The sequence below is a fragment of the Heliangelus exortis genome, chromosome 10, assembly GCF_036169615.1.
Source record: "Heliangelus exortis chromosome 10, bHelExo1.hap1, whole genome shotgun sequence".
Taxonomy (NCBI): Eukaryota; Metazoa; Chordata; class Aves; order Apodiformes; family Trochilidae; genus Heliangelus; species Heliangelus exortis.
This window is the reverse complement of record NC_092431.1, coordinates 1,299,608-1,310,386: the sequence shown is the minus strand read 5'-3', so window position 1 is coordinate 1,310,386 and position 10,779 is coordinate 1,299,608. Positions and strand designations below refer to the sequence as shown.

The 10,779-nt window shown below is 53.2% G+C and overlaps 1 protein-coding gene across 3 annotated transcripts in view; it reads left to right on the top strand.

Moving 5' to 3' along the window:
• The window catches only part of RAB11FIP5 (RAB11 family interacting protein 5), a 35,626-nt gene extending 26,231 nt beyond the window's left edge, over positions 1–9,395 (top strand). For all 3 annotated transcript variants that reach the window (XM_071753130.1, XM_071753129.1, XM_071753128.1), the window contains 2 exons: positions 3,999–4,188; positions 5,286–9,395. In XM_071753130.1, the coding sequence (XP_071609231.1) occupies positions 3,999–4,188; positions 5,286–5,492 (397 nt within the window). In that variant the 3' untranslated portion in view covers positions 5,493–9,395. The remainder of the gene's footprint in view (positions 1–3,998; positions 4,189–5,285) is intronic.
• Positions 9,396–10,779: the final 1,384 nt, after the last annotated feature.

Genomic DNA, 10,779 nt, shown 5'->3' with positions numbered 1-10,779 from the left:
CTGCTGTGATTCAAGAAGCTTTGAAGAGTTAGTGAGGTCCCTGCAGAAGGCTCTGAGGACCTGCACTACTTTATAAGGTTGGGGAGATGGAATTAATTGTCAAGAGGGGAGAGTGACAAGGTGGAAAGACCCTTTTCCAGGTCCCCATGGTGATGCTTGCCTTTCCTAGAAGCATCTCCTAGGCTGGACAGTGGCCTGTAGGCAAAGAGAAGATATGGTGGAAAAGAGGTGGAAGGAAAGTCTGCAAATTTTGAACAGGTGTTGAGGCTTAGCTGTGTCCAAAGTGTCCTCCTTTTCCATCAGATAAAGGAGGAGTGGGCATCTGCTGGGGGTTACTGAGAGTCTGGGGTGCTGGGGTTATGTTTCCTCCTCAGAAGGGATGGAATCTGGGTGTGTGTCCTCTTCCTAGGTGGCCAAGGTGTCTCTCTGCTGGTCATTTTGTTCCAGATGGCAAGTGAAGGGGTTGGCCAGTGTAGCTGAGTGAGTCCCAGCTGGTCAGGCTGGGGCATTGCCTGCTCTGTGTGAGCTGGGGGGTTGTGTCCTCCTGGAGCAGCTTCAGGTGTGAAGATGCAACCAAGGAACTCAGAGTCCAGAGGAGCAGGTGCTGGGATTGCCTCTGCAGGTCCTTCTCCCCCCTCCTGCAGTGAGGAGGTTGCTGCTGTGGTCAGAATGGTGCTCAGGTATCAGCTGGAACACTCAGGGGTGTCTGGAGCTTCCCTTCCTGCTCCTTGGGGAAGGGCAGGATGATGCCTTTAGGGAGGGGTCTCTGGTCACCTAAAGGACAGCCCTGACAGTGCTGTGGGGACTCCAGTGCCTTGGAGGAGCCCCTGATGCATCCCAGATGGGCATCTCCTTCCCCATCAGCTGGGAGCTCAGGAATGTGAACCTTTTTTTTCGTAGGTCATGGGATTGGGGGTGTCCCAGGTGATGAGGTGGCACTGGGACACTCTGCTTTGGGCCTTCTCCACCTCAAAGAGAATCTTCCTCTTCTGGAACTGAGGTTTTGGGTTAAGTTGTGTGCTGGTCTTTGTGGTCTGTGTGTTATCCTCGTGGAGCCCTTGGAGCTCAGAGAGTGGCTTGTCCTGACCTCAGGTGGAGCTGGGAGCAGAGCTGCTGATCCCAAATTGAGTCCTTTCCTTCTGTAGCCCCTTTCTCCACAGAGGTCTGGCCCTCAGGTGCTGTGTGCTGCTGCAGGGCCCAGGAGAGATGGATTTCTGGGGATTTCTTGCCCTGTTCTCTCTCAGTAGTCAATATCCCAGTTGCTGCAGGGGAATCCCCCTCAGATTTTCACTGTGCTCAGCAGTGACCTCAGGAGCATCCGTGGCACAGGGAGGAAACAGCCTGGAGTTGTGTGTGCCAGGGGAGGATTAGATTGGATATTTGGGGAAAGCTCTTCCCTGAATAGGTTGTCTGGTCCTGGCCCAGGCTGCTGAGGGCAGTGGTTGAATCCCCATCCCTGGAGATGTTTCAAAGCCGTGGAGATGTGGTGCTGAGGGTTAGCACTGGATGTGGTTGATGTGGGTTAATGGTTGGGCTCTGATCTGAAAGGTCTTTCCCAACTGGAATGATTCCAAGGCTTCCTCAGAGAGAGAGGGAGACCAGGGCTGTGCCACTGTCACCCTGAGATGTTTCATCTGGAATTTGTTAAGCTTCATCCTGGATTTGTGTCCACTCAGCTGCAAACTGCACTGGGCAGCTGGGTGTGAGCATCTCATTTCTGCTCAGGTTCACGTCCATTGACCAGGGGGTGGGAACAGATCCAGCCTCTCAGCAGATCCACCAGGACTCCAGACATGTCTAGGAGGCACAAAACAACCTCTGCTCACCTGAAAGTAGGGCAGGATGCAGGTGGAGGAATATCCCTGGCTTCTGGAGCCTCTGTGTGACACGTGGGAGCTCAGCAGGAGCCCAGCACCCCCCACCCTCTCAACAAGAATCAATGGGATAATGATTTTTTTTTTTTTTAAATACCTTTTCCATCTCTGCAGAAATTAACTGTCTGCCCATTGGAGTGCAGTGGGAAATGTCCCCCTGCATCCCCAAGGCTGTTGGTGGTTCCCATGCTGTGCCCCAAAAGAGGTTTGGGTGTCAGTCTCTGCTCTGGCCTGAGCCTCTGAGCTGGCTCTGGTGGCATTTGGGGCTCCTCACCTTCAGGCATGGCTGTGATGAGCCCTCCTGGTGGCTCCCCAGCTCCTCTGCTTCCCAGACACCAGGTTTTAAGGAGCTGTAGAAGTCCTGCAGTGGTAGTAGATCTTCCCCAGATCTGTGAACCCCACTCATTCTTGGGCTAGGAAGGAGGCAGCAGTGGTTCAGGGAAGCAGAGTCATGGCTTGGGTTGTTTTAAAGGACTTGGGAATGAGCAGTGTCTCAGGATCTGTGTGTGGCTTCTGGGTCTGGTTCATCCTCACCCATTTTCCATCCTGACCACAGCTGCGGGACCAGTTTGTACCACGGTGTCACGGGGTTTGCAGCTCTGCTGCTGCAGGGTTTAGTCCAGGATGGGGGGTGCCTGAGGCTGAGGAGCAAAATGGGGACTTCTCCATCCTCTGGCACTGTCAGTGGATTCCCACTCAGGGTTGTGGGATCTCTCTCCATCCCTTCAAGCTGGCTGGGAACCCTTGGCCCTCTCCATGTGCTTGGACAGTGTTGATCCTTTGGCTTGTTGGAGCAGGTCAGTGGCTGCCACTGCTGGATGACAGGAGGCATCATCATCATCATCATCATCATCAACATCATCATCATCATCATGGCTGAAGAGGACTTTGAGGTGTGCCCTGTCAGCACAACAGGGAGATGGTTTGGAACATCCTGATGCTGTCACCCCTGATAAAGCATGAGGACACCATGAGGACTTGAGCCATCCACCTGATCCCTTTTCTGTGATGCCTCACCCATCATCTCTGACCTGGAGCAGGGCTGAAAGTCACCTGCTTTGCTTTTGGAAGGGAATTAAAGGACAGCTGAGCTGTTCCAGCACAAGAAGGACTTGGGTGTTACTTCTCCTCCCCCAACCCATCTTACCAACACCCTGAGGTCTCCATTTGTAAAGAGAAACTCCCCCCTGGTCACGTTGTGCGCTCCTGCATGCACCACATTCCTTCTCCCTGCAGTGGTGTTTGGGCTCACAGGAGCTGGGGTTGTCACCCCTTGTAGAGCAGGTGCTGTATCTGATAAGTGCAGAGGTGTCACGGAGTTTCTGGGTGGATTTTGAGATCTTTTCATCCTGCAGAGGGTGCACTGGTCCTTGCAGGCAGGTGGCATCAGGTCACTTCTCTTTCCATCACCCCAAAATGCAAACGGGCTTGGTTTAAGCCCAGAAACAATCTCTTGGGTGAAGACTTGAGGCCAAAATAGATGAAAATGTAATTCCTCCATCACTGCCAAACAGGGTGTGTTCAGACACCATCTCCTCACCCTCCCTTTTGGCTAGGGAGACAAATTCCATGGGGTCTTCTGGGAAGGAGGAGCCCAGCTCTTGGGCTGAGGCAGCAGAGCTGATGCCCAGGGGTGCAGGAGCATCCCTGCAGCACCAGTGGTGACCCCAGACACTCATCTGGGAGCTCCTGGGCAGCAAAATGCCCCTCTGGGCAGGGGATGGAGCAGCCCCTGGTTCTGTTGGACCTGGGTTGAGTGTCCCCTGCTTGTCCCAGTGCCTGGCAGCTGGGAGTTGCAACCCACAGAGCTCTCAGTGGGGACCAAGCAGCACCGGTGTGGGCACGGGGACCTTTTCTGTATCTCAGCTGAACACGTGTCCTGGGGCCCCTTATCTCACCTTGGGGTGGAAATGATGCCAGAGAGCTCTGGGAGCTGCCTGCTCTGCAGGACACTGTCCCTTCTCTGGCTTCTCAGAGCAAGCAAGCTTTTGAGCAACACAGGCACAGAGGATTTAACTGTGGTGCTAAGTGGGTCCCATGCCCAGGAAAACCCTAGGGAGAGGCAGTGGTGTCACTCCAGAGCTGGGCAGGGGGTTGACTGCCCAATTTTCTTCTTCTCCCCAGTCCTCACCCAGTGAAACCCATCAGTGCTGCAGTGCAGGAGGTCTCCAGTGAGAAGAAGCATCAGCACAGGTCCAGCCTGACCATGGCTCTGAGCAATGGCCTGGAGAAGCTGAAGACAGTCACCAGCAGCAGTGTCCAGCCTGTGGCTCCCTCCTCTCACCTGGAAAAGACAGACTCCAAGAAGTTAAAGGTAGGAACCTCCCCCTGAGGTGAGAGCTGCTGGTTTCACCCACTCCATGTTCTGTAGTTGGTGGGAGAGGTGCAGAAAATTGGAAGAGATGGAACACGGTCCTGCCAGAGTGGGACTGTGTGTATTAATTAACCCTGGTTAAGTAATTAACAGCCTTGCTCACTGTTGCCCAGCCTCCCCCTGGCCTCTGGACCTTCTCACCTCATTATTCTTCTCCCATTGCTTGCTTTGGTTGGAGTTTTTTATTGTGCAGTGTCAGTGAGTGCCTGGTTATCCCCAGGAGAGGTGGGGGATGTGGTGACTGCCTGCCTGAAGGCCTGAGGGGCTTTTATCTCCTGGCAGAAGGAAAGGGAGGGTGCTTCCTGGAGCCTTCCTCAAATCCTGCTTGCCTGGCTGTGTTTCAGGTGCTGGCACGTTGAGGCAAGCCAGGGAGCTGTGTGATACACCTGAGGGCAGAGTCCCACGGGGTTGTCTTCTCCTTCCCAGCCATCCCCAACCCCACATGTAAAATAATGCTGCTGGGCTTCACCTGAGTGGGCTCCCCCTGGGGCTCTCATCTCCTGGGAGGTCCTGAGGGGTCTTTCATCTCTTTCATTCTCTCCTCCTGCCATCATCCAAGCTTACTGCTGGAGGGCTGGGAAAGGAGAAGCCCCAGAGAGGAGGAGCAGCTAACACCAGGCCAGGCTGGTGAGCTGCACTGTGCCCACGGCCTTACCTTCTAATTTGGGAGGAATTTTGACAGAGTGGTTGGGAAGAGCCTGTGAAATGCTTGACCCATCAAGTGGGAGCTCTCAGCAGTCACCCTTCAACCTTATGGAGCAGAAATCAGCCTGGATGGCTGGGCCGTTGTTCTGTCCCCAGTATTTTGGGGGAAAAAATACTGTCCCCAGTATTTTTGGCTGGGGACACGTGGGAAAGCTGCTTCCTAAGGACACGATGTGGTCACTGCACAATGTCTGAGGCTCATCAGGGCAGGTCTGGAAAGAAGACAGGCCCAGAAAATACCAATAATTGCTTTGGTGCTCGCTGCACCTTGCTAAAGGGAGCAGCAGTTTTCATCTGACTCCGCTGAATGTTCCTCTTGGTTTCTACCACAGGATCCCCCCCAAACCCTGGACCAGTCAGCCAAGTATTACCACTTGACCCACGATGAACTCATCCAGCTCCTGCTGCAGAGGGAGAAGGAGCTGAGCAAGAAGGAGGAGCACATCCAGGAGCTGGAGAACTACATCGACCAGCTGCTGGTGCGCATCATGGAGCAGTCCCCAACACTCCTCCAGATCCCTCTGGGAGAAAGCAAGTAACCCCTGCCCTGAGACCACCATCACCTGCCTAGAGCACTTCTGCAATAAACACGCTGCAAAATGTCCCTGCACTCTCCCCTCCTCTTACAAGAGGGCTCCAGTGGCTTCTGTTTAGCAGGAAAGGTTCTCTGCTCCTTCCCAGCCCAAGCTTCTCCCAGTTTTCTGGCTCCAGGGAACTGTAGGGTGGTGGGGTTGTCCTGCATCCTGTGGGGAGGAGCAGAGCCCTCCCCAGGAGGCAGCTGCCTCCTTAGGTTCCTGTCCTTCTGACCAAGTGGCCTCATCTCAGGCACTCGTGCTGCCAGTGCTTTAAGTGATCCGTGGACTTTGGAGAGCTGGAGACAACCACCTCCCCATGTCCTCACCCTGCTGCTGCTGCTCTTCTGCCCACACTCTTCCGCCTCTCCTTCCTCTGAAGTGGTGGCCCCTGGCTGGTGGATGGGGGAATGGATGTTGGGTGGTGACACCAGAGCTGCTGGAACTCAGCAAGGGTCTGCCAGGCTCAGCAGGGGAAGGGGCTGCTGCTGGGTGCCCCTTCCCCTTCCTGAATGGAAGGGTCTCCATCTGAAGAGTTGTGCCACTGCCTGATGCTATGGGAGACACCCCAGAGCCAGAGCTGGAGGCCCACGAAGGACCTGGGTGATGTCACTGTGTAACTACAAGTGGTGGTGCCTCCTTCCTCCTGTGCACCTGGAGCCAAGACCTTGCCTCAGCTCTCCAGCTCCAAACTCAACCTGGAAGAGGGACAGTGATGGTTTGTGCACCATCACTTACTGCAGAACATCTCACAGGGGGAGGAATTCCTCTAGGTATAAACCACAGCTGCAGTTTCTGTTCAGTGTTACACTCCCCATCTCCTGGATCCACAGGAATTGGATTCCTCCCCTGGCCACCACACCTCCCCCCCCAAAAAAACCCTTGGCTTGGTGTCATCTTTCTCCATGGAACAAGAAAATGCCATGGGGACCAAAGCCCCTGTGCAGGGAGGGACACCTGACCCACCTGGCCACCCCTAGACGTGACATCCTGCTGGGCCAGGTGTCCCTCCAGTCCCCCTGCCAAAATTCAGCAGTTCTCTAAATGTCACAGAGCCCCTTCAAGCCAGTATTATCACCAAACACAGCTCCAGCTGTCCCTCCTCTACGTGCTGGTGTTGGGTCCCACCTGTGGGGGTTGTTGTTGTTGCACACCAACAACCTGTGGGGGTTGTAGACCATTTCCCATGGGAGTTGGATGCTTCCTGCTGCCAGCCATGGAGTGACCGGCTGGAGGGCTCTGACTGACCTGGTTAAACAACCACAGGTGGTGGCAACCTGAGGCTGGTGAGTGATGCTCCAAGCCATGATGGAGCAGAGTGCAGATCTTGGTGTGGAAATCCTGTGGAAGGTGTGGAAAAGCTGCTGGTTTCTCCCTCACTCTGCAGGGCTTGGGATAGAGGAGGTGCCTGTGCAGGCAGAGGGGCAGTTGGCATGGGACTCAAGCTGTGGTGACATGTGAGGCATCTTCCCTCTCCTGTATCTCTCCCAGCTTTACTGCATTCTTTTAAAGCCTTTGTGTTCTTTTCTCCTCACTTCTTCATTGTGACTTGGAAAAAACAAAAATGTGCCTTTTGCAAGAGAACAGTAGCAGTTTCCTACCCCAAAAAAGGCTCTGAAATCCCATTCTCAGTTCAGCACAACCCCTCAAGGGCAGCTTTCCCTCTCTTCCCTGCTCCTCTGAACTGGAGGAGTTTCCTTTTCAAGGCAGACAGAGCAGAGTGCAGGTTGCTTTTGGTCTCCTCTCCCTTGTGTGATGCTGAGATATTGAGATGACACAGGGGGAAAAGCAGGTCAGATATTCCAGGGCAAAATACAACTGGATAAATCCAGTTTTAGGTCATGTTCCAGGCTGGAGATGCAGGCTGTGTGGTAGGAGCTGGGAAGGAGATTTGGTCTTCCTTTCATTGACAACGTTGGGTTGTGTCCAGCCTGTAGTATGAGGAAGAGGAGGATTTGTTACCTGGTTATGAGCCTTTTGTTCTTGTAGGAAGTCACCTGAGGTTTTGCACTTCTTTACCAATGTCTTTGTGCTTTCCCTCCCTCTGTGTGTCTCACGTGTGGGGACTTCATGTGAGGGAAGGTGTTTCTCCTTGTTGAAAAGCACCAGAAACCTCTCTTTGCCTGTAGAACCAGAAGATCCATGGCCTGAAAGCTGGCTTCTCTTCCTGGGCACAGATCTCCTGCAGAGCAGCTCTCCCTGGCACCTGGAGGTGGGCAGCTGGAGAGAGCAGTCCTCCAGGAGAGGAGCTTGGGGTGGGAAGGAGAAGGTGGGAGAAGGGGCAGGGATGCTGGGCAGTGGAGCCTCACATCAGGCTGTGTGCATGGAGCCCAAAATCTCAGGCTGGTTCTTCACTCCCTAAAAAAAAATCCTATCTGCTTGTGGGGCTTCTCCCCCGGCAGCCGTCGGCGTTGTAGGTGCTCCCCACACACACAAGTGCCAATGTTCCTGAGGATCTTGCTGCACCTCCTCCCTGCTCCTCCTCCTCCTCCTCTTCCATCGTGTTTCACCGCCTCCCTGATCCCCTCTCTGCCTTAGTCAGCTCTGCCTTTTTGGTTCTGTTTCCCTTCCAAGCTCGACTGTTTTGCACTTTATAAATCCAAGTTAATCTCGGAGCTCCGGCAGCCCCGCTTGGTCTGCTCAGCAATACCTGTGTCCTCCTGTGCCCTGCTTCCACGTCAGCTCCCTCCCTAAAAACCTGGACTTTGGGACAGCTGAGCATCTCCAGAGGATGAGGTGAGGGTATGGCACCACACGTTTATGGAGTAAAATCCAAGTGGTGATGCCAGCCAAAGCTGCTCGGATGTTTCATGTCTGTCCTCGAGCGCTGAGAAGTCCAGAGGTAGCTGCAATTAGGACTTGTGTTTAGGAAAGGGGTCTTCAGGATCCCTCTGTCTTCCTTCTCTGTTTTCCCACCCTCCAGTTGTGTTGTTTTCTTTCCCCTCCCCTTTATTTTCTGCAGAGGAGCAAGCTTGGCCACACCACGGCACTGCAGCCAGAGCCTGTGTAATTCTTTTTGTTTAAACCTCGAAGTTAGGAGAGGGCACTGGTCCTGAGCACTTGGATGTTTCCTTACAGGGGGAGAATGAGAAAAAGAATTGGGGGAAATGGCCTCAAGTTGCTCATGCCCCAAATCTCCATGGTTTTAGTCATTTATTTGCAAAAACGAGGAGGCAAGCCCCAGCTCAGGGTGCAGGGACAGAGCCTGGAGGCTGTTGCTCTTTGCTCAGCAGACGGGGGGGTTTTAATGGGCCAGCAGCAGCTTTTCACCTGGTTCTGCTTTAGACCCAGCTGTAACAATTATTCCATTTTTCTTTTGCCTCCTGGTCTGGCTTTCTCCTTCCAGGCTCAGCCTGTTTCACGAGGTCTTCCACAGGGTGCTGCTGCTGCTCACAGCCGTGCTCAGCTTTTGTAGTCAGCCCACAGCTGGGCTTCTTGCTTTAAAAAACACAAAACAAACACCAAACCTCTGGCCAAGTGATTTATTTTCACCTCGAGTGGCCCTTCTGGCTCTGACTCCCAGGTCAGAAGAACCACCCAGGTGTATCCTGAAACTGGAATAAACCTGAAGGGATGTGGATCCTGAGGTGTCAGGTTAGACTCAGCCTTATGACTTGTCTGCAAAGAAACAGCCACGTGTTTGATGTTACAAAGGTGGGGTGGAAAAACACCCCAAAAAGGGGAGAGAGATGAAGTGTTGGGGGTTTTGGGAGTTGTTGGTTTTTCCTGTACTTCACGTACGCAGGAAGTGGGTTCATGTGTGTTTCATGTTTTAATAGTTGCAAGTGATGTTTATAAAGAGCTTGTTATTTACGTTTTAAGCACTTTAAAAAAAAAAAAAATAAATAAAAGTTGTTCAAGCTGTTCCTAGATACTTCTGATTTATTGACAACAGCGTCTGTGCTGATAGCACTTGGACAGTGAGTGACATTTCTCTTGTTTATTTTCTGAAGTAGGATGACAGTGTCCAACTTCTCTGACAGCTTTTCCAGCATCATTAATGGTCCCCAGGTGCCCGCTGCCTGCAGAGGCTGCTGGTGCTGCAGGGTTTTCCCTTGAATTTATTGCCCCTGCCCCAGCTGGTGGCTGCCCCCGAGGGGGTTTAAGCTCCTCTCTGAGTGCCCTTGAAATCCTGATGGGTGCTGGGAGTGCTTGGGTCAGGATTGGATCTGCCTTGCTGCTCACTGGGGAGGTTATTCCTGAGGATCTGGGGAAAACTGGCAGCTGGGGAGAGGAGGAGGGGGAGATGGAGATGGAAAGGAGAGGAGAGGGAGATGGAGAGGAGAAACTGCAGCATGAGGTGCTGGAGGAAGAGGAGAGCTTGTGTTGGAGGGTGGATTCTGGAGAATCTGGTGAGGAAACCCAGCTCCACGGGTGCTGCTGCTCCTGGGAAGAGGCAGCGTGGTGGCCACAAACCTCTGGTGTTTCTCCTCTGTGCAGGCTCTGGGCTCAGAGCCTTCCCCTTCCAGCTCCTCTCATCTCACCCACCTCTTTCACCTCTCCTCTGTTTTCCTTCTCCAGGCCTGCTGCTTTCTTCATTCATCCCTTTTCCCTAAAAAAAAAAAAGACAATATTAAAATGAACTCTCCTTAAGCTTCGGTAAATGACTTTGCTGCTCCAACAGAAGAGTTTTGTTGGGTCTAATCCCTGTTTATTTTTTCATCCAGATGGATCCTGGGCTGTTCCTGAGCTCAGCACCTGTCTGGGGGGATCATGTCACCCCTCAGAGCTGGGGGGAAATGTTGGGCACCCTGGGTCAGGGTCAGGGCTCTGAACTGTGACCCTCTGAAAGCTGAGCCTAAGGAAAGACCCCTGAGAGGACAGGGCTGGGGGCTGCAGAGCACAGCAGCAATCCAGGGGAGGCTGGGATCTGCCAAAACAACAGCAAAAAAATGGATTTAAAGACCTTATTCCTGCCAAAACTGCTTGAGCATGGGTACATCGGCCACTGCTTGAGCTCAGGCTGGGGGCTGGTGCAAATAATTCCCCTTCCTGCAGGAAGAACTGGCAGGGTTTGGTGTCTGAAGCCAGAGTTTTGCTGCCCGCCCCGAATTTTCTTAAAATCTGGCTTTGCAGATGGAAGCAGACAAGAAATGTTCCTGTGACTTTCTCCCCGAGCCAGCAGGCAGCCCAGCCCCACACCCAGCCCCCCCAAATCTCCCTGGGTTCAAGAGGAGCTCCCTCAAAAATTTTTTTTGGGGGGGATTGTTGAGAAAAAACAGCAGAAAGAAATGTCAGTGTTGATCTGGGAAGT